Source organism: Salvelinus alpinus, chromosome 10 (genome assembly GCF_045679555.1).
Source record: "Salvelinus alpinus chromosome 10, SLU_Salpinus.1, whole genome shotgun sequence".
Lineage (NCBI taxonomy): Eukaryota > Metazoa > Chordata > Actinopteri > Salmoniformes > Salmonidae > Salvelinus > Salvelinus alpinus.
Genome location: NC_092095.1, coordinates 37,670,736 through 37,696,568, shown reverse-complemented (window position 1 = coordinate 37,696,568; position 25,833 = coordinate 37,670,736). Strand labels below are relative to the sequence as shown.

The following is a 25,833-nucleotide window of genomic DNA, read 5'->3' as shown; positions in this document are numbered from 1 at the left end:
GTAGGTGATGGCTTTGTTATGGAAGGTTTGGGAATTGATTCCTTTTAGGAGGTTGTAGAACTTAACGGCTCTCACACTCCTCCAACATCCGATTTTTAATCCATCAATTTTTTCCCGCATTGAGGAACGATCTCCTTTCGACTCCAATTCCAGTGAACTTTTTTCTCTTCAGCGGACAGACTGCAAGAAACTCTTAAATTATTGTGAAGATAACTTTTCACGAGCTGTGGTCCTTGTGTAATTGTTCGACGTTATGACTGTTGTGATACATTTTAATTTTTTCTGCTTTCAAGACAACTGAACTCGAGGAAAAAAACAAAACAGGTCTGACAGTTCAAAACAAATAAAAATCTCCAGTCGGAGTTCGTTTGATTTCCGAGTTCTTAGTTGTCTTCAATGCACTGAAGTCTTAAGTCTGACATTTCAGAGTTCCCAGCTGTTTTAAATGGCAGTGTTTCTGTTGTGTGCTAGCTTCCTACGTTGAGCGCAAGCTCTGTCAGCACTACAGCAACTATTTTATTCGACAGATACTCTACATGCCCATGTTCTGGATATGCCAACCGCTAGGCAGGTAGCCTAGTGGTTAAGAGTGTTGGACCAGTAACCGAAAGGTCGCTGGTTCGAATCCCTGAGCCAACTAGGTGAAAAATCTGTTGACGTGCCCTTGAGCAAGGCACTTAACCTTAATTGCTCCTGTAAGTCGCTCTTGATAAGAGCGTCTACTAAAAAGCACAAAGATGGACTGATCGAACTGCCAATGGAAAGGCAAATACGTAAATTCCAAAATGCTGACATTTTGAATCCCGGCATAAGTCTCTGGCCTACTTTGATGTGCTTTATGCTGGTCAAGGCATATAGCCCACCAACAGGCTCTATTGTTGCAAGTTATTATTCACCCGGTGCCGTACTAGTCTAACCATCCTATTTGTCTGACGCAGGAGAGAATGTTCGACCACTGGAGGGTGTTAAAGTCCTAGACCTCACAAGGTATATTCACATAGCCTACTCTTTTTTAAATTCATTTTAATTTTAATTTTCTTCTCATTCAATCATTTTTTTTTTCTTCGCTTGTTATCCGTCAGCCTTGAGGTTAGAGAGGTGGGCCAGAAATTGGTTGTCGTTGTGTGTTTGTGTGTGTGCATGATCTATTAGCTTTTTTTTTCAGGGTCCTGGCTGGCCCATTTGCCACAATGATACTGGGAGACCTGGGTGCTGAGATTATCAAAGTCGAGAGACCAGGCAAGTGATGAGACAAATTCTGTGTTACATTCTGTAAGGTTTTGTAAAAATATTGATTGTTGTCGGTGGAAAATGTAAACGTGCAGTGCTCACTTGCAACTTTGACACTATACTAGACTAGAGTATTTGTTGACGTTCTGTTGTCAGTGGCTCTGACAATCAGCAGCCACATGGTGTCACTGCTGTGTAAGACTAAGGTGAACCTATTTCATGAAGGTTTGTGAATATTTAAGGCTCTGTTGGATTTCATCCTTCCTCGAAGTAATCACTGCTGTAACATAATTTGATAGGCGTAAGCAAGGCTTCCACTGCGTTGTTTTCACCAATCATGAGTAGCCCTTTAAACTAACTCCACGTAATAAAGGATTAGTAAATCGATTATTAAGAATTTCTTAATAATTTCTCCCACATATGTAAATGTTGGTAGCCTAGTTATTCACACATTTATAAACTACTTTTTAAAGTATTTAATAATGATTCATAAGATGTTTAATAACAGTACACAGTTAAAGTCGCTCGCCCATCTAGATAACTTGAAACAGACTAACCAGATCTTGTGTCTTGAAGTCGCCTAGGCTAGCTAGTGCTAGCCAACTTCTTTCACCAACTAGCTTCAACCAGCTGGTGTGGAATCAATGCAAAGTTGGTGTGGCATTAGATAGCCCTTCTCTGGGGCTAGTTGGGGACCGTCAATTAATTGCACTGTAAATGGGACAATATTTCAATATTACATTTTTTTGTGGTCTCATTAAATGCTTTCAATATTTGTATATGCATTTCTACAATTTATAGTCGGTTTGAGGTTTTTAAGGCATTGACATTTGTAACTATTGAATAAAAAAATGTTTTTTTGTCCGATGTACATTGTGTCATTTCCCCCTTAGGGATATCAAATGTCCAACCAAATTGACTGGGCGTTACGATGGTGTCACATGCAGCTGCACTCCGGATTTATGATTACTTGGGTGCTGCCAGATGTGGGAAGGATTAAAATAAACCCAACACAAGGAAAACTGTTACAGTACCCTTCATTCTGTAACATACCATTTTTTTCCCTTTCTCACAAATCTCAGTTTTGGACAAGACTGACTTCTGACTTCTATTTACTCTTTGTAGTACATTTTGACCATAGAATAAATGTTTCTGACTCATATCGATGCCACATACAGCTGGCCATTTTCAAAACGAGAAGTTGCTTTGTATGGGCAGTCGTTCTAACATCCTATGTTGCGTGCCTATTATTTTACCATTGAGGCTATTTTGAGACATTAAAGGGCATCAGCTACTGCTGGAATGTCTATCAATGGCACGTCCATCTTTTTGTGAGAAATTACACTCAAAACATTTATAAAGTATAAATGGCCCACACTTTAGACGAGGCCACTTTAGACGCAGAAAGACTTAACACATGATTAGTAAATTGTTTACAAGGACCTATATTAAACATATTATGAATTCAGTAATGATGAATAAATTATGAATAAACGGTTTACTATTAAATCCATGAAATGCTTTATTACTTGGAGTTATTATAAAGTGCTACCCAATCATGTCAGATCAGCGACAACCTAAAAGAATGGTGGAAGGATGCAATTTAAGTTTTAAGAAGGATTTTGAACTTTCCTCAGCACAGGCAAAGGTGACCATTGGCCAATGTTTCACTTGCATCTTATTAATGTTATGAAATGTAATCATAGTGAAATCCATCAGACCTGGGCTCAATTCAGTTTTGAAGCAATTATTATATTGGTTCCATTGCACCAGGAAACCTCGATCAAGCTGAAGTATTTGAAGTGATTAGAAAAACAATTCTGATTAGTGATAATTTCTGACAGGTGCTGGGGACGACACCAGATCATGGGGACCTCCGTTTGTTGGTGATGAGAGTGCTTATTTTCTCAGTGTCAACAGAAACAAAAAGGTACATACAGTTGGTATCAACCCTTGAATTCGATCACATTTTGTTGTGTGACAAAGTTGCATTTTAATGGATTTAGTTGTCATTTTATGTAATTGATCTACACACAATACTCCATAATGTCATAGTGAAAAGACAATTCTACAAATGTTAATAAATTAAATAACAAATGTTGTTGCAAAAGTATTCACCACTTTTTTCTTTTTGGCAAGCCTAAATCAGTTCAGGAGTGAAATGGAGGTCCCCCATGATTTGGCATAACAAATCATATTTTATTTAACCTTTTATTTGACTAGGCAAGTCAGTTAAGAGCAAATTCGTATTTACAATGACCGCCTACCAAAAGGCCTCCTGCGGGGACGGGATAAAATAAATAAATATATATATAGGACAAAACACACATCAGGACAAGAGAGACAACACTACATAAAGAGAGACCCAAGACGACAAAATAGCAAGGCAGCAACACATGACAACACAACATGGTAGCAGCAAAAAAAATGGTACAAGCATTATTGGGCACAGACAACAGCACAAAGGGCAAGACGGTTGAGACAACAATACATCACGCAAAGCAGACACAACTGTCAGTAAGAGTGTCCATGATTGATCTCTGAATGAAGAGATAAAACTGTCCAGTTTGAGTGTTTGTTACAGCTCGTTCCAGTCGCTAGCTGAAGCGAACTGAAAAGAGGAGTGACCCAGGGATGTGTGTGCTTTGGGGATCTTTAACAGAATGTGTCTGGCAGAACGGGTGTTGTATGTGGAGGATGAGGGCTGCAGTAGATATCTCAGATCAGGGGGAGTGAGGCCTAAGAGGGTTTTATAAATAAGCATCAACCAGTGGGTCTTACGACGGGTATACAGAGGTGACCAGTTTACAGAGTATAGAGTGCAGTGTCCTATAAGGTGCATTGGTGGCAAATCTGATGGCCGAATGGTAAAGAACATCTAGCCGCTCAAGAGCATCCTTACCTGCCGATTATATAAATTACTTCGTAATCTAGCATAGGTAGGATGGTCATCTGAATCAGGGTTAGTTTGGCAGCTGGGGTGAAAGAGGAGCGATTACAATAGAGCAAACCAAGTCTAGATTTAACTTTAGCCTGCATCTTTGATGTGTTGAGAGAAGGACAGTGTACCGTCTAGCCATACTCCCAAGTACTTGTATGAGGTGACTACCTCAAGCTCTAAACCCTCAAAGGTAGTTATCACATCGGTGGGGAGAGGGGCATTCTTCTTACCAAACCACATGACCTTTGTTTTGGAGGTGTTCAGAACAAGGTTAAGGGCAGAGAAAGCTAGTTGGACACTGAGAATGATTTGTTGTAGAGTGTTTAACACAAAATCCAGGGAGGGGCCAGCTGAGTATAAGACTGTATCATCTGCATATAAATGGTTGAGAGAGCTTCCTTCTGCCTGAGCTATGTTGTTGATGTACATTTAGCAGAGCATGGGGCCTAGGACCGAGCCACAATAATGGAATGGTCTACCGTTTTGAAAAGCTTTGGCCAAGTCGATACAAATAGCACCACAACATTGCTTAGAATCAAGGGCAGTGGTGACATCATTTAGGACCTTACATTTAGGACCAGTCACTTTGTAACTGTCTCCTTATTTTCAAGCATGGTGGTGGCTGTATCATGGTATGGGTATGCTTGACATCAGCAAATCCTAGAGGAAAACCTGCTTCAGTCTGCTTTTACACCAGACACTGGTAAAATAATTCACTATTTAGCAGGACAATAACCTATAACACAATGCCAAATCTACACTGGAGTTGCTTACCAAGAAGTGTGAATGTTCCTGAGTGGCCAAGTTACAGTTTTGACTGAAACCTGCTTGAAAATCTATGGCAAGAGTTAAATTGCTGTCTTGTCATGATCCCCAACACCTTGACAGGGCTTGAATACTTTAGAAAAGAATAATGGAAAAATATTGCACAATCCAGGTGTGCAAAGCTCTTACAGACTTATGCAAGAAGACTCACAGCTAATCACTGCCAAAGGTGTTTCTAACATGTACAGTGAGCTCCAAAAGTGTTGGGACAGTTTTGTTGTTTTGGCTCTGTACTCCAGCACTTTGGATTCTAAATTATACAATGACTGTGGTTAAAGTGCAGACTGTCAGCTTTAATTTGAGGGTATTTCCATCCATACTGGGTGAACCGTATAGAAATTTGATCACTTTTTGTACATAGTCAAAGAGTGAAATTAACACTCAGTGGTGTAAATAACCACAGTGTTTGTGTTAATAACCAGAGTTATTGTTTTACTCTGTGGAGAGTAAAACATTCCCATCAAAACCACACCCATCATTATCCTATTTCCCAGCATGCTCTACTACAGGAAGATTTTTTTCCCGGCGGGGATTGTTTTTAATATCTGTTTTTATATCTGCATGTACATTGATTGTTTGGTTAATCTTAAAAGCCCAGTGCACAGGAGTTGTAGTAATACTGTGAACATTATGATAATGCCCTTTTAGTGTAATAGGTGTTTGAAAATACCTGTTTTAGCAAAATTCTTGCCAGTCCTAGCAGAATTCTTGCATGAGAAATGTATCTTTGCTAGGAAGCTATTTTTGTTTCTTTTTGACCATTTGTAATTGCAAATAATCACAGTAAGGTACTTAATTGTTACCCAAAAATGATTTGATATTGAGATAAAAACGGCTGCATTGGACCTTTTCTTAAGCTACACAAAGATCAATAACATAGTTTAGAAAAAGGTAATCCAATCAGTTAGATTTATTGCACCTGTTACTGAAATGGTTGTTCCAGTTTAAATGGTTTATGTAGTCTCCTTTTTCAATTGTCCTAACCTTGACAGTCATTCTGAATGCAAGTTGCAGGTGAATACAATTCCAAATGTTGGATGTCCTAACTCTGAATTCCAATGGAAATCACTTTGCAAGCCAGCTTCATCAAATCAAATCAAGTTTATTTTATATAACCCTTCGTACATCAGCTAATATCTCGAAGTGCTGTACAGAAACCCAGCCTAAAACCCCAAACAGCAAGCAATGCAGGTGTAGAAGCACGGTGGCTAGGAAAAACTCCCTAGAAAGGCCAAAACCTAGGAAGAAACCTAGAGAGGAACCAGGCTATGAGGGGTGGCCAGTCCTCTTCTGGCTGTGCCGGGTGGAGATTATAACAGAACTATGCCAAGATGTTCAAAATATTCATAAGTGACAAGCATGGTCAAATAATAATCATGAATCATTTTCAGTTGGCTTTTCATAGCCGATCATTAAGAGTTGAAAATAGCAGGTCTGGGACAGGTGGCGGTTCCATAACCGCAGGCAGAACAGTTGAAACTGGATTAGCAGCAAGGCCAGGTGGACTGGGGACAGCAAGGAGTCATCATGCCTGGTAGTCCTGACGTATGGTCCTAGGGCTCAGCTTCATGTGACTTGCAGGCCTAATGTAGCCTGTAAACCAGGAAATTCCTAACACCACTGTGTTAGGGTAAAACTAGTAAGGCCTTATGATGTACTGTATTGTCAAAGTTACATTTTAATGATAGCTTTCGCCTAGGAACTCACTCGGTGAAGGCCACAGGACTTAAAATGGATCAAATTCAACAACCATGTCTCTGTCACTAACAAATACAGTCATGGGTGGTAACTCTACTAACTATACTACTACTAGTGTACACAGCTCACTAGATCACATCAGTTACATGTACAAGTAGCAGTGTCTATCCTGTATTATCACATTGAAAGTTGCTATTGTTTGCTTTACTTCACCATTTGCTTTATCTGATGTATTTGAATTTTGCCTGAAAAAATATTTTATGTTTGTTTTAACAATGTATTGATTTTGTTTGTAGAGCGTTGCTGTAAATCTCAAAGACCCAAGAGGAGCCAAGATAATCTTAGAGGTAGGAAGATGATTGGGAATGTGCTATTTCTCAGAATGGTACATTCCATTTTAATTCCACACACATTGAATGGGCCGGAACAGGCTGCTGTTCTAAAGGTCGTTATCGATAACATTTTACTAAGGTGCAGAGCATTCCATTTGCCTCTTGGGGTGCAAGGAGACCCGGGGTAGCTCCACCACTGCGTGCCGTTTTCAAGGGATTGTTGAATAAATGATTGTAACAGTGTTGTGTTCGAGACCACCTAAAGTGAGACCGATTCAAGACCATTATTGCAATTTTGTCAAGTCACCACAATAATAAGAGTTCAAAATGTCCAGTATTTCTGTGTTCATATTTCAAAACAACATATGGATTCTTTAGACATTCAAAATAGTGAAGAAATACATGCAGAGGTAAAATAAAGCCAATCTACAAATATTACTAACCCAAACACAGTGGGGAACAATCGGCCTTCTATGCTTTTTTAAAATAAAATAATGATTATAATGATGATGATAATTATATTATGTTCAATTATGTTCTGATTTAATCTTTCGTTTTTGTTAGAAAGGAAAGGGTTAACACTGAAGAGAAACATTTTCTTCTTTGTTGGTCTCTAGGGAGATAAATCTAGCTAGCTAAGTCAGCTATTGGCTAGGCCATCAGAAGATATATAAAGGCATCTGTCATTTAACTGTATTAGGGTAAAATGTTGGAGTGACAGTGGAATCAACCAATCACATTTTGACCTCATGGGTGGGACCGTTTTTCCTAAATTTATTGAAACGTCTGCCTTCTTGAAGGCCAATATGTCGCTACGCAATAGCGAGCAGTAGTTTTCTCACGGTCTAGCTAGATAGCTTTTGTTGTTGACTAGTTTGCAGGGGCTTTTTCAGCTAGTTGGCCGTCAAAATTGCACTGATAAACAATGGGGAATTGTAGCCTCCTCGTCCTTCTGCAGCTTGCCTGTCAATGCATTCCTCTCCCAACCAAGCACCCAAGCTAACTAGTTAAAGTTGGCTAGCTTGCTAGCAAGCTACTTCCAGACACAAATGAGAGAACACCTCACTCTGACCATTTTACTCACCGTAGCAGAGCTGGTAAGGCTGTTTACATTTTATCTAGAGCGTTCTTGACTAACTTACTTTTTCTGTCTATGTTTACTGACACTTGTCATATTCAGCGGGTGTTACGCGTTCGTAAAATTCACCAGTTGTTCTGCGCCCTGGCATACTCAGACGAGAAGGCTCTGAAATTTGAGTTGATCGCCAGAGTGAATTTGCAAACAAAAGGGATATGCGAACTGGATAAGTCATTCAAGTTCTTGTTAGCTAACCAAATGACACCTGCATCTCTAGTTGTGTATAACCACCGGAAAACGATATGAGGGGAAAAAGGCAGTCACTCACCCACTACTCCAATGGCATGACATCCTCCTAGCAGCTAGCTAGCTAACGTTTTCAGCTTGCTACATTAATAGATACTCCAGCCTATTAGCCACGTTATGACTGACTTTTGATCATTGCCCTTGCTAGTTTGATTGTATTGCCATTCCCAGCCTTAGTTACATTCGTCCGTTTTTTTGTCCAGAATATTGAGTCATTTAAATTGAAACAGTGTATCCCGAATGGAGGCAGCAAACAATGTACCAGGCCAGCTGTGATTTACAACCTGATGGCAATATTTTTTGGGCTACCAAGAAATGTATTGGTGAATTAAATGAATCATGCATTGAAATGCATCTATCTATTCTGCCGAAAATGCCTTAGTGTACGTCACGGAACATTGAGTCAAATACAAACTTATTTTTAAAACCTTGTTTTTGTAGCACAAAGTGGGAATTTGATATTTTTTACTAATATTATGATTGTCTGTTTGTTTCATATCTGCAAATTAGTTCAAACGCAGTCAGTTCCACATTAAACTTTAGGTCACCGGTTACTTTGTGTGCTAATCGTGAAATGTTTTTTGGAATGGGAAGTAATAGTTATATATTTCTATTGGGAAATGCTTAATGGCTGTGTTTTTGTATTCTTATGATTGGGACCTACTGGCGTATTATGTCTGAGTTTATGGACTGCTTATCCTTTAACATCATGCTGTGTGTGACTGCTGTCTTTCCATTGGCCCTATGCAGTAGTGTAGTGGTTCCTGGAGAAGTGCGTGTACAAACATTTTGCCAAAAAGTTCCCAAATGGCACGCCCATCAAAGGAAAGGCACCCTTCGAAGGAAAGGAACCCATACGTTAAAAAAAATATATATATAGTTTTCCTATAGATTTGACAGATTTTCACTCTCAAAATCACACAGTACCTTTTTTTTTTTTTATATAGTATTTTTTTCTAAGATTTGATGGTTTAAGACTTAAACCATCAAATCTTAGAAAAAAATACTATGTAAAAAAAAATGTTGTTAAACATTAAGTCCACAACACTACTTAAACCACACAACTGATTTGATCGACCTCAGGACCTGGCTCCCCAGTGGGTGGTCCTCTGACCACCCTGGCCCATGTCTATCCATGTCTATGCCCCTGATGCGAACAGTGCAAGATGACATTTGCGCATCACAAGTAACCTACGAACCAACACTTCAGACTAAACTTTTTCAATACCTGGTTTGCATACCCTTTGTTGCCTGAGTTAGCATTACCTTTTACTGGTAGACACTGCTTTCCTACCCTACCGGCTACTGATGTCATTCTTCTGTGAGCTACTTCATGCCAAAACCAGTTGAGAGCTGCACACTTTTGCTGCCTGCAGATGATATTCCGATGAAACTAGGCTATGTGTGCTGCACTCATGTGAATATATTTAACGGGCTTTGCGATTGTAAATCAAATCAAATTTTATTGGTCATATACACATGGTTAGAAGATGTTAATGCAAGCGTAGCGAAATGCTTGTGCTTCTAGTTCCGACCATGCAGTGATATCTAACAAGTAATACAACAATTTCACAACAACTACCTCATACTCACAAGTGTAAAGGAATGAATAAGAATATGCACATATAAATATATGGATGAGCGATGACCGTGCGGCATAGGCAAGATGCAGTAGATGGTATAGAGTACAGTATATACATATAAGATGAGTAATATAGGGTATGTAAACATTATATAAAGTGGCATTGTTTAAAGTGGCTGGTGATACATTTTTCCATACATTTTTCCATTGTTAAAGTGGCTGGAGTTGAGTCAGTATGTTGGCAGCAGCCACTCAATGTTAGTGGTGGCTGTTTAACAATCTGACGGCCTTGAGATAGAAGCTGTTTTTCAGTCTCTCGGTCCCAGCTTTGATGAACCGGTCTGACCTGGCCTTCTGGATAGTAGCGGGATGAACAGGCAGTGGCTCAGGTGGTTGTTGTCCTTGATTATCTTTTTGGCCTTCCTGTGATATCGGGTGGTGTAGGTGTCCTGGAGGGCAGGTAGTTTGCCCCCGGTGATTCCGTTGTGCAGACCTCACTACCATCTGGAGAGCCTTACGGTTGTGGGCGGAGCAGTTGCCGTACCAGGCGGTGATACAGCCCGACAGGATGCTCTCGATTGTGCATCTATAAAAGTTTGTGAGTGTTTTTGGTGACGAGCCAATTTTCTTCAGACTCCTGAGGTTGAAGAGGCGCTGTTGCGCCTCCTTCACCATGCTGTCTGTGTGGCTGGACCATTTCAGTTTGTCACTGATGTGTACGCGAGGAACTTAAAACTTTCCACCTTCTCCATTACTGTCCCGTCGATGTGGATAGGGGGGTGCTCCCTCTGCTGTTTCCTGAAGTCCACGATCATCTCCTTTGTTTTGTTGACGTTGAGTGTGAGGTTATTTTCCTGACACCAGGATACTTTGAGCATTATTTCTCTATTGTACTACATAATTAATAAGTCGTATAACTACACTACTTTGATACACATCAGTAGGGATTAAGAAGTGAGTATAGGCAATGCTCACTGAAAAACAAGTGTGTATACGGTTTATACCTCCGCTACACCACTTGCCCTTTGTGTTTTACAATGTTTTACAGTGCGCTAGTATTACGGTTGCTGTTCTTTCATAATAAGGAACCTGTCACACACTGAAGGCCTATAGGTTCACCATTGCGCGAACATGTCTATAATAGATATAAAGGCTGTTATAATGTATTACTGTTTCAAGAAAGGAGTGTTTTGTCCTGGCGAAGCGGTTTTATGCGCTGAGTGAATGGAAGCGGATGATTTCGTTTTTTTTACTCGGCTTGTCTCCAAGAAATAACAAATACTCACTGTCCAAGACCGAGTACAAATGTATCCGACACCGAGACAAGACTGAGACACCTAATGTGGTCTTGAGACCGGACTCCGGTGGTCTCTAGTACTACAACACTGGGTTGTACTATCCTCACCTCCTTGAAGACTATAGTCTGAACAATTGCGCACATTTAGCTCGATCATGAGAGTTACAGTAAGTAACTGCATGCTTTTCAAGACCAGTAAGCATCAATTGTGTCATTTCAGATATGTTGGGGTAGCTACACAATATCTCTCAATATTTGCCACCATTAATTTGATATTTGAGTGATATAAAAGCGAACTATACCTGACAAGTAAGAGTGGTTTAGGTTTGGTTTCCCATCCTTTGTGGGCTCTGCCTGTCGAGCAGAAGGGTGCATTTGCCGATATATTGTTAGCCTATAATGTTTACTTTGTAATCTACCAGTTTAAACTTTGTACAGTTGACTAAACATATAGTGGAAAGTAGACCTAATGTACTTTTTTTCTTCAACCAATGTAGCCCTACCTAGCGAACATCGCCTTTTCAACATGTTTGTTAATGAGTGTTTCACCGTTGCTGCTGACAGACATGATAGGCTACATTGATTGATGGACCATGTCAGTATTGCTAGTTATTAACAAGCTAACAGCCATCTAGTTTATCCCTGAAAATCTAAATATTGTTTGATTTGCTTGCCTATAGTGGTGATGACGGTAGTCCGACTGACTATTTCTACCAGGACGACGTCAAGCTCTTTCGATGCCAATGTAGCTCTTTGAGATACATTGGCATCGAGCATGAATATGTCAATTTGATTTGTCTTGCCTTTCATGGTTACCCACTTGGTCATTTTGTAAATTTATATGTTATTTTCTGGAACTACAACATGTGCCTATCTCATTGTCGTAAAACTATTAGAGATGCACAATTTGTTTTTGCACCTGACCATGCGTCATGTCCGCCGCAATGGTCAGGTGAGATGAAACGTGTATATTTTCCAATGTGCATTGGGAGCCTTAACCATGTGGGGGCATTCTTGTTCTATACCAATACATGTTTATGATCATGAAAATGCAGTTACTTGCTGTATGACTCTTATCTTCTTCAAGAGGTGACTATATTAAAACCAAAGAGTTATAGCTAACGGTCATTTAACAATCCCTTGAAAACGAAACGTAGTTGTCAATGGTTTAGCGCAGCTGGGGGTGTCCTTGCCCCCCAGCAGCCAAATCGAGCGCTCTGCACCTCATTGTGACGTTTTATTGATAACGACCTATTCTCCACATGACGTTCTTATACATGGAATCATAGAATGACCATCGCATTCCATTCCAATCTTTCTCCCGATGATTATATGCGGGTGCGTTGACATTTCGAATGACGGTCTGGGTGACAATATACAGCACAGTAGAAACAGACGTAATGGGCTGCGTTCCTCAGCTTGCAGAGATGTGTGATGTCCTTGTGGAAAACTATCTACCTGGGAAGCTTGATCAGATGGGCCTTGGCTACGACGACGTACACAAAGCAGCCCCAAGACTGGTGTATTGCTCTATTTCAGGTACCTGCCTCTGGCTCTGTGCTTACTTCCTCTACACCCAGCTTTCAAATCATTCCAACATTATATTGTACACAACATACACCTTTCTGTAACTCCATTTCTGTGATCAACATGCATGAAATACTTAGCATCAGGAAACCTAATAAAGTCTCTGAATCGTTTTGATTGGAATTCCATTTCCACACCCTGAATGTAATGTATGGAAAGGGAATTGACCCCAATTCTGGGTTTTAGCTAGTCAAAGTGCATGTGTATGGTGTGGGAGAGCTCTAGTTTATGGCTTGCAGATCCTTAATTAAGGAAATGTAATGACTGGGTGACAATTTCTACTCCGTTATGTTGATGCCTCTAAAGAATGCTCTTTTTTTGTTTTGTATGCTGTCAATCTTCACTATCCATGTTTTCAATTCATTTTGGGACCTTGTGAAAAGGCCCATTTCAGTTTACTGTCTGCATTATCCACTCGTAAAGCAAGTTGAGGCTTTTTGCGAAAATTGCTCTGTTGCCACAGTAATCTGTAACTGATGGCGTAATGTCCCCACGCTAGAGATTGGATTCGCGTGTGGGGAAGCTGTAAATCCTGGAATCTTGTCACACTCTGTTCAAAAGCCCACGTCACCGTCTCCTGTGCAGTGATGCCGTGTCACCTTGGCATACCCTTCTGTGTTGAAGTGGTATTGCTATATGTTATCATGGGCCTTTTGCGTCAAATCAGATCAAAGTAAATCCCTGAAGTTCTCATTAATGGTCACTAGAGGGAGCCTAACACCCTAGTAAACATGTATTCCCCTGGATTTCTAGTTCCTTCAAACACCACAGTGTCAAGATAAAGTGTCGAAATAAAGTGTCAACCATTAGTTCATACCTTCTGTCTTAGTACCCAGATACGTCAGATGTGGCGAGTTGGTTTAAGATTTGCCATTTTATTCCCTGTGGCAAGGAAAGCAATGATTTGCAGATAGTTTTAATTTCCCCAAGTCTTGTTGGAAGATGACTTATGTTGCCAAATTTCCAAGCCCCCTTTCTTGTTAAATGCTGGAGACATTACCCACGAGGCCTTAGTAAATTGTGGATGGTAAACACTACGGTGAAATTGGAAAGATTTACAATGCTCATGTTGAAATGTTTAATTTAGCTGGATTTAGACAAATTCCTTTTGTGAATCTGTAACTAATGTGTTTTGATTAGCTTGATGTGGCCTTTGCCTCATAAACCATTTGAGTTTTTTGATGTCTCCAGATATTTATAGAATAGATTTTTCAAACTTATTTATATCCATACAGTTTTCAATTTCAAAGTTGTTTTAAGTGTTCTGATCTTTAGTTTGAGCAGACCACCTAGCTCTTTTTTCAGTATTAAGCTATTTAAGTTCCAGGATAAGACACACTTTTAGGAAAACATACATTTTATCCACCCCTATTTTTGATTTACCTTAGCTGTATGCTGCGATCAAGTGAAAAGGAAAACATTTATGCCTGTGACAGTTTAAAATAGATTTTAGTTCACTTAATGAGCGTGCTTGCTTTATGTGCAGTGAGCCTCTTGCAATGATGTCATCATTTGATGTATTTTTGCTTATTGGTTGATTGCCTTGGACTTGCGGGCAAATTTTGTGACCTTGTGGCAATTTTGAGTAGCCATATTTTATTAGGATATATTTTTTTAACTAAGCAATAATACATGGAGTATGATTGCTTATGTAATCTTTCAGATCCCAGTGATGGCGCATATCGGCAGTCCCACTCATGGAAACGACTTAAGACAGAGTGCCCACTTTGCAAAAGACTCGGCAGTTTTAGTGTCCGAAGTGGTTGAAATCTTCCAATATATTTTGCCTGCTGTTTCTAAAAACGACAAACTGTAGCCTTGCATGTTATGTCCTTGCCAGTGACTTCAATGGCATTGTCAGCCAAAAATATACACTGCTTAATAGAATATTGTGTATTTCTTTCTCTGTTTCTTAAAAGGGTTATGCAGACACACATAGTCAAGCTATGTTGTGACCTCTGTACAGGATGCTTAGCTCCTTACAAAACATGGCTTAAACACTTTGTGGCCACACGTCTGCCCAGTTTTTTTCCAATAATCTAATTCGAAGACCGTGAAATATGGTTAGATTTTTTTTTTCTCCCCCTGGAGTGCTTATTTTGATTGGGCTGCAGTGGCTATAGCTTAGTACACGTAAACACTCCTGATTTTCTTCTGCAATGTCTGTTTTTTGGGCTCAATCAAACAAGACCAGTATTCCTTTTCCCTGTTTTAGTTAGTTCGTGCTATGCAACATACTGTATGTTTTCAATTTATTCTTTAAAACACATCTATGTCTGCATAAGGTGGGACATTGTAAGCTAAAAGTTACTTGCTATTATTGAATTAATTACGTCTTGAGCTGACACATCTTAGTCCCTGAAATCGGATAGTAGGCTGTTTATAGAACTTGTACTATATAAAACTGTCCGAAATATAAGTATGACATATGGCTGGTTTCAGCGAGCCGCTGTGCTTCAAATTATGTGCATTATACTGCAGTACAGTGGATGTCAGCGATACTACATAACCTAGTTTCATAAGAATCCCTGCTAAATGTCTGAAGCTCATGTGATTTCCACAGTTCTGTGTCAGGTAGAGAGAACTGCAAGATAATGTTCTACTCGTCTGTTCGGGGAGAATACAAAAACATTCATATAGTTTCTGTAGGAATTTATATTTGCCCACCAGACTTCTTGAAGGTAGACTCCACTATATGACGTCTCTACTGTATCCATCTTTTCTTTTTTTCTTACAAGGATTTATAATTTCATAATACATTTTAAAGGTATAAGACAAATAATCCGTCATGTCATGAACCCTCTGTTTGAAACCATATTTGTAAAGGATTCAAAGGGTGAAAATACTTTTTCATTCACATGAATAATTCATATAATTTTTTATTTGATTATCAAGATTTGTATAGAAAAAAAATAAAACATTGTATCATGTATTTTGAGCCTGTGCTGTGCCAATTCAGTAAGTCTTATACAAATATGGACTACAGCTCCCAAGCTTTCTGTGGATATAAGGGTTTACTCGTCTATTCTTTATGGCCCTCTCTATACTTCCTTATATCCCGGAATAGCAAATATTGGTTAAAATCACTCCAAGGCTGTCAGCTCAAGATTACATTTGCCCAGTGTTGACACGGGACAAGAGTTGCAATTGTGTTTACTTTGTGTAAAGGAGTTAATTATTTAGTGTGACTTTTCATAGGGGTTAATACCATGCTGCTGTTGTATAGTACAGAGGGGTTAGATGGTTTGTGTGTGTTTCACATTGGGGTAAAACATTTCTGCCATGGTATAGAGGGGAATAGGTTTCGTGCTGAGGCTACAGAGTTAATGCTATGATGTGACCTTTTTGGGGGCGACCCAACCAAATTCACATAGACATGTGAGTTATAGATCTGTCCTTATCATTGAAAGCAAGTCTAAGAAGCGGTAGATCTGTTCTATGTGTGCTATTTCTATGCGTTTAGGTCTTAGTGGCAATATGTAACTTTTTGGGAGATGCTGACCAAATGCACATAGAAATGTAAGTTATAGATTTACCACTCTACTTGAAACCAAGTCTAAGAAATGGTAGAGCTGTTCTATATGCACTATTTCTATGCTTCCCATTCTTAAGTTTTGTTTTCGCTTCCTTTTATTTTCGGTTTTGTACACCAGCTTCAAACAGCTGAAACAACAATATTTTTGGTTATGGAAAATATATATTTCACAGCGGTTTAGATGGTACAATGATTATCTACACTTTACTTGCTTATTTTGTCACAAACTGAAATTAGGTGAACTATTAAACGTTTTGGCAACCACGAAATGGCAGAGCGATTTCTGCATAGCATACTTTAATAACCCATCACTTGTTAGTGTGGTTCTGGCTTAATCTATGAACATGATCAGTCGGCTCGGGGATTCAAACCAGCGCCCTTTTGGTTACTGGCCCAACGCTCTTAACCGCTAGGCTACCTGCCACCCTAATATTTGTGGAATAAAGCAATAAGGCTTGAGGGGGTATGATTTATTGTAAATATACCATGGCCTAGGGGTGTTCTTAGGCATGAAGCCAAAGTCCTGCTATGGGAAAGTCATAAAGTGTGTGTGTGTGTTGGTTCCAAGGCTATGGACAAACTGGGCCGCTGTCCCAGCGACCAGGGTATGACTCAATCGCCTCTGCTGTCTCTGGCATGATGCACATCACTGGCCCTGAGGTGAGTATGTTTCTCTCCCCAAGATATACACAGTGTACAAAACATTAGGAATACCTTCCTAATATTGAGTTGCTCCCCCTTTTGCCCTTAGAACAGCCTCAATTTGTTGGGGCATGGACTCTACAAGGTGTCAAAAGCGTTCCACAGGGATGCTGGCCCATGTTGACTCCAATGCTTCCCACAGTTGTGTCAAGTTGGCTGGATGTCTTTTGGGTGGTGGACCAATCTTGATACACACGGTAAACTGTTGAGCATCAAAAACACAGTAGCGTTGCCGTTCTTGACACAAACCGGTGCGCCTGGCACCAACTACCATATCCCATTCAAAGGCATATGTGTTGTTTTGCCCGTTCACCATCTGAATGGCACACATACACAATCCATGTATGAATTGTTTCAAGGCTTCAAAATTATTCTTTAACCTGTCTCCTCTTCATCTACACTGATTTAAAGTGGATTTAACAAGTGACATCAGTAATACTGACCTGGTCAGTCTATGTCATGGAAAGAACAGGTGTTCTTTTTTTTTTTAAATTTTTTATTCCCTTTTTCTCACCAATTTCGTGGTATCCAATTGTTAGTAGTTACTATCTTGTCTCATCGCTACAACTCCCATACGGGCTCGGGAGAGACGAAGGTCGAAAGCCATGCGTCCCCCGAAACACAACCCAACCAAGCCGTACTGCTTCTTAACACAGCGCGCATCCAACCCGGAAGCCAGCCGCACCAATGTGTCGGAGGAAACACCGTGCACCTGGCGACCTTGGTTAGCGTGCACTGCGCCCGGCCCGCCACAGGAGTCGCTGGTGCGCGATGAGACAATGATATCCCTACCGGCCAAACCCTCCCTAACCCGGACGACGCTAGGCCAATTGTGCGTTGCCCCACGGTCCTCCCGGTCGCGGCCGGTTGCGACAGAGCCTGGGCGCGAACCAGGCTCTGGTTAGGTGGCACAGCTAGAACAGGTGTTCTTAATGTTTTGTATACTCGCTATACATTGTTTTCAACATACATATTTTACTTTTTACTTTGACATACATGAATACATTGTCTAATTATAACTCAGCGTGTCCTCACCTGGGATTTTAACTCACAACTCATCCATACGAGATTTATACATTCACATAAGTTGCTTTGGAAGGAAGTCGGCTTAATGGTTTCTCAATATATATTTTTTTTACTTGCTCTGTTGCGCAGGATGGGGACCCAGTTAGGCCGGGTGTCGCAATGACTGACCTGGCCACAGGACTCTACGCTCACGGAGCCATCATGGCCGCCCTGCTGCAGTGTCACAGGACAGGAAGGGGTGTTCACATTGACTGCAATCTGCTTTCCACCCAGGTAACTCACGTTTACCACCAGTCTGGTTGAATCCAGTCCCTTAATAATATAATACTCTTGAATGATATGGCAAAATGAAGATTTCTGCCTAAATAGACATACCCAAAAGTAATATCTGGTAATGCTGCATAGTTTTAGAAAGGTCTGGAACTCACCTGTCTGGTAAAAATAGTTATAAATTGCTGAGGTCTACTCACTTTTGAAGATTAGCTCAAGGACATAGTAGAAATATGATAAAAATATGAAAAATCACATGATTTTCCCCCCCCTATTCAGTCAGTTGGGCAATAGAGCTTGAAATGACTGAAATGCTTTCTAAATATAGTAACAATAAAATTATAAATGATTTACTATAATATGTCACCTTTCGTATAACTGTAAAATAAATATGATCATATTTAGTGCCAGTACAATATTGGCACTTTCATTTAACTTGACGACAGAGACTGTAATGCCAAACGTCTCCTGAGCGGCACTGAGACACCATTCAAATGTGTGCAGACTCGTTACAACTTAAGCTTTAAGAACAAAGTGATTTCATCCATCTGTGACCAAGAGACGGATGATGTGCAAGTATCTCTACTTGCACATCACCATCTGCACATCTATCACGCCAGTGTTAATGCTAAATTGTAATTATTTCGCCACTATGGCCTATTTATTGCCTTACCTTCCTAATCTTACTACATTTGCACACACTGTATATATATTTTTCTATTGTGTTATTGACTGTACGATTGTTTATTCTATGTGTAACTCTGTGTTGTTTTTTGTCGCACTGCTTCGCTTTCTTGGCCAGGTCGCAGTTGTAAATGAGAACTTGTTCTCAACTAGCCTACGTGGTTATATAAAGGTGGAATAAAATAACTGAAAGTTAGAGAAGCCCTGAAGCCCAATGCAAAAAAATAAATAAACTTACTCTTGGAATTATCTTTTTTGAACGACTTAGTATCTCGCTTGAACGGCTTACTATCTGGTTCGAATAACTATCTGGTTCTAATGAAATACTAAGTCATTTGAACAACTTAATTGTTCTTTTGTCTAATTAGGTCTAATTTGTTATTCAGGTGATTTTTAATTTATTTTTTAATCTGTTTGAATTATGCTCTGCTCCACTTTCCCACTTACAAACTCTGCCATTCAAAGGAGCCTTGCTTTAGGCTATCAAAGAACTGTCGATGAATAATCATATCAGTGTATGGAATATGTTAATTAATGGCTGCAGCAATCATTACATGGTTTGACAAGCTGCATAACAAAATTATTATTAGACAAAACAACAATTAAGTCGTTCAAACGAGATGACTTAGTATCTTTTATATATTATAATTATATTATATATTCTATTTTTAACTAAGTTGTTCAAACGAGATACTAAGTTATTCAAACGAGATACCAAGTCGTTCAAATGAGAATTCCAAGAGTACATTTGTATTTCCTTTTTGGCTTTTGGTTTCAGGGCTTCTGTGGAAGTGATCTTGTTTCAATTCTACAAAATTATTTTGTGTGTTTTCTCTTTGAGAGCAATAAATCTGCCTGAGAACATTCCAGCAAAATGAAACTACTATTGTTACATCCGCTACACTCTTCCGTTTCATATGCATTATTGCAAGCACAGCTGTGAGTTTCGCAGGCATGATCCCTGAAAATAGCACATTTGAATCGTGACAACCAGCGCTTTTAAGGAAAAACACAACAGTAGAGGTAGTATGCATGGAAATAATCAACTGTATTTACAGTGCCTTCAGAAAATATTCACACCCCTTGACATTTTCCACATTTTGTGTTACAGCCTGAATTTAAAATGGTTTAAATTTAGATTTTTTTTGCATGGACTTACTATGTGTGCAATAGGTGTTTTTAACATGATTTTTGAATGACTACCTCATCTCTGTACCCCACACATATACAATAATCTTTAAGATTCTCAGTCGAGCAGTGAATTTCAAACACAGATTCAACCACAAAGACCAGGGAGGTTTTCCAATTCCTCGCAAATAAGGGCACCTATTGGTACTACAAATATACAGGCGTATTTCCTAACTTAGTTGCCGGAGAGGAAGGAAACCACTCAGGGATTTCACCATGAGGCCAATGGTGACTTTAAAACAGTTGCAGAGTGTAATGGCTGTGATAGGAGAAAACTGAGTATCGATCAACAACACTGTAGTTACTCCACAATACTAACCTGATTGACAGAGAATAAAAACAATTCTAAACATCCAACAAGGCACTAAAGTAATACTGCAAACAATTTGGCAAGGCAATTTAACTTAACTCTGCTTGAAAATCTGTCAAGACCTGAAAAATGGTTGTTTAGCATTTACATTTACATTTAAGTCATTTAGCAGACGCTCTTATCCAGAGCGACTTACAAATTGGTGCATTCACCTTATGATATCCAGTGGAACAACCACTTTACAATAGTGCATCTAACTCTTTTAAGGGGGGGGGTTAGAAGGATTACTTTATCCTATCCTAGGTATTCCTTAAAGAGGTGGGGTTTCAGGTGTCTCCGGAAGGTGGTGATTGACTCCGCTGACCTGGCGTCGTGAGGGAGTTTGTTCCACCATTGGGGTGCCAGAGCAGCGAACAGTTTTGACTGGGCTGAGCGGGAACTGTACTTCCTCAGAGGTAGGGAGGCGAGCAGGCCAGAGGTGGATGAACGCAGTGCCCTTGTTTGGGTGTAGGGCCTGATCAGAGCCTGAAGGTACGGAGGTGCCGTTCCCCTCACAGCTCCTCATTTAGCAATGATCAATAACCAATTGGACGGCGCTTGAAGAATTCTTTAAAGAATAATGGGAAAATGTTGCACAATACAGGTGTGGAAAGCTCTTAGACATACCCAGAAAGACTCAGAGCTGTAATCGCTGCCAAAGGTGATTCTAACATGTATTGACTCGGGGTTGAATACTTATCTAATTATTATTATTTTTTTGACAGATAGTGCAGATAGTCTCTAAGGTGCAGGTCTCTGCAGGGAGACAGCTAGGATTAGCTGTTCAGCAGTCTGATGGCCTGGTGGTAGAAGTTGTCTTGGAGCCTGTTGGTCCGAGACCCAATGCACCGATACAGTCCGTGGCTCGGAAGACTGGAGTCCTTGTCGATCTTTTGGGCCTCCCTCGCCTGGTGTAGATGTCCTGGAAGCCAGACAGCTCACCCTCACTGATGTATTAGGCCGTCCGCACCACCCTCTGTAGAGCCTTCCAGTTGAGGGCGGTGCAGTTGCCGTACCAGGAATTGATGCAGTCGGTCGAGATGATCTCGATTGTGCATCTGTTGAACTTCTTGAGGATCCGAGGGCCCATGCTGAATTTCTTCAGTCTCTGTTGCACCTTCACCACAGAGAAGCATTTATCTTGGCACCACTCTGCCAGGGCTCTAACCTCCTTCGGAGGGCATAGCGGGATGTCTTATAAGCTTCCGGGTTAGAGTCCTGCTCCTTGAAAGCGGCAGCTCTACCCTTTAGCTCAGTGCGGATGTTGCCTGTAATCCATGGCTACTGGTTGAAGTATGTACGTACAGTCACTGTGGGGACGACGTCATCGATGCACTTATTGATGAAGCCAATGACTGATGTGGTGTACTCCTCAATGCCATCGGAAGAATCCCGGAACATTTTCCAGTCTGTGCTAGCAAAATAGTCCTGTAGCTTAGCATCTGCTTCATCTGACCACTTCTTTATTGACCGAGTCACTGGTGCTTCCTGCTTGTAAGCAGGAATCAGGAGGATAGAATTATGGTCAGATTTGCCAAATGGATGGCGAGGGAGAGCTTTGTATGCGTCTCTGTGTGTGGAGTAAAGGTGGTTTAGAATTATTTCCCCTCTGGTTGTACATTTAACATGCTGGTAGAAGGTATGTAAAATTGATTTAATTTTCCCTGCATTCAAGTCCCTGGCCACTAGGAGCGCTGCCTCTGGATGAGCGTTTTCCTGTTTGCTTATGGTCATATACAGCCCCTTGAGTGCGGTCTTAGTGCCAGCATCAGTTTGTGGTGGTAAATAGATCGCTACGAAGAATATAGATGAGAACTCTCTAGGTAGATAGTGTGGTCTACAGCTTATTATTCAGCGATTGTACGTTGGCCAATAGTACTGATGGCAACGGCAGATTAGCTACTCATCGCCAGATCCTCACAAGGCACCCCAATCTCCTTCCGCGATACCTTCATCTCTTTCTCCTGCGAATGACGGGGATGAGGGCCTGTTCGGGTGTCTGTTGTAAATCCCTCTTGTCGACTCATTTAAGAAAAATTATTCATCCAATTCAAGGTGAGTAATTGCTGTTCTGATGTCCAGAAGCTATTTTCGGTCATAAGAGACAGTAGCAGCAACATAATGTACAAAATAAGTTATAAACATTGTGAAAAACCAAACAAAATAGCACGGTTGGTTAAAAGCCCATAAAACGATGCCATCCCCTCCGGCTTCATCTTCAGTCTGACCTAACACTTTCTATTTTCTGAACTGTGTCGGATGTCCTCAAGGTGCTACACATAGCGATTTTGATGGTACCTACACTATTCAGTGCTTGTTTTCTCACAAACTGAAATTGAGCGAACTGTGCAGATTTTTAACAACCAGGAAATGAGCCATTTCCACTAGATAACACAGCCACAAAGTCGGAATGCTTTCTCAGTTTTACAACCAATGCTGCTCCGGCTGGAGAAATTAATAGGCGAATATCACAGCTAACCACAACACTGGCGGATAAGTAACACTGTGAAACACTGTCATTCCACTGTTAGTGAAATAATGTTATGGACATTTTCTGTAATTACAATGCAAAAAAAATAATATGTGTTGGTGCTTTTAACTTTTAGTTTGTTAACTGTTCAGTTAGGAAATGTGCTATGATGTATTTTTTGAAGAAACAAATATTTTGTAGTAAATAAATCCATAATATTTTATGAATATTTTTATACAAAATACATGGTATGTTTCTCCCCACAGCCAGCAGCAACATTAAGCAACATTAAGCTGCTCTTAAGCAGCTACACAATAAGATTTGGCCATGCACAACCTTTGTTCCACCGTATTATTAGTGCCCACAAGCTTTCTGGTCCTATAGTTTCTGAGCAAAACTTTGGTTTTGCTGTTCGGATGACTGTCCATTTGACCCAGTCGCCACAATGCCTGAGATCTGAAAACACTCAGCATACACTAGACCTGATTCAGTGACTATCAATAGAGATTCTGTCTCCTGTTGAGAGCGGAGACCAGACCATTCCGGTGCCAAGAACGTAATTCCATTTAAATCAATGGAGTGTGAAGAACGTCCGCGTTTACATGTCGGGCCAGCGCTTGTGTCTCTCCTGACAGCATGTTGCCGTGTTCTCTCAGACAGGACGAGTTCAAAGCTGGATCATGTTAGGCTCCTTGGCTGCGTATTAATCTGAGGGATGACACTGTTGCTTTAGGAGAATGGTTTATGTCGTGCTCTCGTTTCTCTCACATCGTAACATGGGACCCATGTGACAATTAAGCTCCACTCGGGTACATTGATAAGGCATGCAGAGTAATCGGTCTAAGAAGCAGGCCTTGTTTAAATAGAACTTGGTGCTTTTTAAAATTTCACTAGATGGATCGATTTAATGTAGGCTTAACTGACAGGCAATCCGTGAACTAATTATTCAACTGTCTTGACATTGCTGCAGGGTATCGGTAGATATTCGTTTTGTAGCAGTCTTTACACATGTTGATGGCTATGGTTACTGTACCCTGGAGGCCCCACTGAAGTTAAAGATCCCCATCCTTCGAATGCCAGTGGTGTCACTTGCACTACGAGGCGAAGAGGACATTTGAGATTTACTGAAGCCTTTACAAATATATGTCCTCCTGTAACAGTACGAGAGCACATCGTATCATCTTTGTGAAAAATGTCTATTTTCCTCCCACCAACACCTGAAACATTCCAGTGTAACCTTTTCTATTGTCTTATCGTGGCAGGTCGAGTGAAAAGTAAAGCTCAACAAATATTTGCGAGGCTGTTTTCTGCAGATTGCGGTTGGATTGAACCAAAATACACAAATTTAAGGGGTCCTTAGGGAACTAACCCAAATTCACCCCTTTCTCACAGCAGATCTGATGTCCTTGTTCTGTACCATACATCACTTGGCCAGGGACTGTTAAGTCATACAATGCCTTCAAAGTATTCACACCCCTTTACTTTTTCTATATTTTGTTGTGTTACAGACTGGAATGGATTAAAAACATATTAAATTGATATTTTGTCATTGCCCCACATGCAATACCCCATAATGTCAAAGTGGAATTATGCTTTTAGAAATTATTACATATTAATTACAAATGAAACTCTGAAATGTCTTGAGTCAAGCATTCAACCCCTTTGTTATGGCAAGCATAAATAAGTTCAGCTGTAAACATGTGCTAGTCGCATAATAAGTTGCATGGACTCAATCTCTGTTCAATAATAGTGTTTAACATTATTTTAGAATGACTACTTCATCTCTGTACCGCACACTTACGATTAACCTAAAGGTCCATCAGTCAAGCAGTGAATTTCAAACACAGATTCAACCATAAAGACCAGGGAGGTTTTCCAATGTTCGCCAATGGGTAAAAATAAAAATACTTTAAATATCCCTTTGAGCATGGTGAAGTTATTAATTACACTTTGGATGCTGTATCAATACACCCATTCACTACAGGCCACCTTCCTAACTCAGTTGCCAGAGAGGAAGGAAACAGCTCATGGATTTCGCCATGAGACCAGTTACAGAGTTGAATGGCTGTGATTAAACTGAGGATGGATCAACATTGTAGTTACTCCACAATACTAACCTAAATGACAGAGTGAAAATGAAGCCTGTACATAATACAAATATTCCAAAACATGCATCCTGTTTTGAAACAAGGCACTAAAGTAAAACTGCAAAAAATGTGGCAAAGAAATTGACTTTGAGGCCTGAATACAAAGCATTATGTTTGGGGGAAACACAACACTCTGAGTACCACTCTTAATATTTTCTAGTATGGTGGTGGCTGCATCATGTTATGGGTATGCTTGTCATCAGCAAGCACTAGGGAGTTTTTTTGGTGGGTGAAAAGAAACGGAATAGAGCTAAGCACAGGCAAAATCGTAGAGGATAACCTTGTTGTTTGCGTTCCAATAGACACTGGGAGACATTCACCTTTCAGCAGGACAGTAACCTAAAAAAAATGCCAAATCTAGACTGGATTCGCTTAGCAAGACGAAATTGAATGTTCCTGAGTGGCTTAGTTACAGTTTTGACTTAAATTGGCTTGAAAATCTATGGCAATACTTTAAAATGGCGGTCTACAACAACTTGACAGAGCTTGAAGAAGAATTTAAAATAATAATGTGCAAATATTGTACAATCCAGATGTGTACAGCTCTTAGAGACTTACCCAGAAAGACTCACAGCTCTAATCACTG

At 40.2% G+C, this 25,833-nt stretch overlaps 1 protein-coding gene across 3 annotated transcripts in view; it reads left to right on the top strand.

Annotated features, from left to right (window-relative positions):
- Positions 1 to 25,833, top strand: part of sugct (succinyl-CoA:glutarate-CoA transferase) — a 165,102-nt gene that overhangs the window by 3,419 nt on the left and 135,850 nt on the right. The window contains exons 2-8 of one of the 3 annotated variants that reach the window (XM_071329147.1): positions 939 to 987; positions 1,166 to 1,239; positions 3,075 to 3,160; positions 6,991 to 7,041; positions 12,708 to 12,828; positions 16,980 to 17,071; positions 18,269 to 18,412. In XM_071329147.1, the coding sequence (XP_071185248.1) occupies positions 939 to 987; positions 1,166 to 1,239; positions 3,075 to 3,160; positions 6,991 to 7,041; positions 12,708 to 12,828; positions 16,980 to 17,071; positions 18,269 to 18,412 (617 nt within the window). The remainder of the gene's footprint in view (positions 1 to 938; positions 988 to 1,165; positions 1,240 to 3,074; positions 3,161 to 6,990; positions 7,042 to 12,707; positions 12,829 to 16,979; positions 17,072 to 18,268; positions 18,413 to 25,833) is intronic. The other 2 variants (XM_071329149.1, XM_071329148.1) reach the window with 2 other exon arrangements.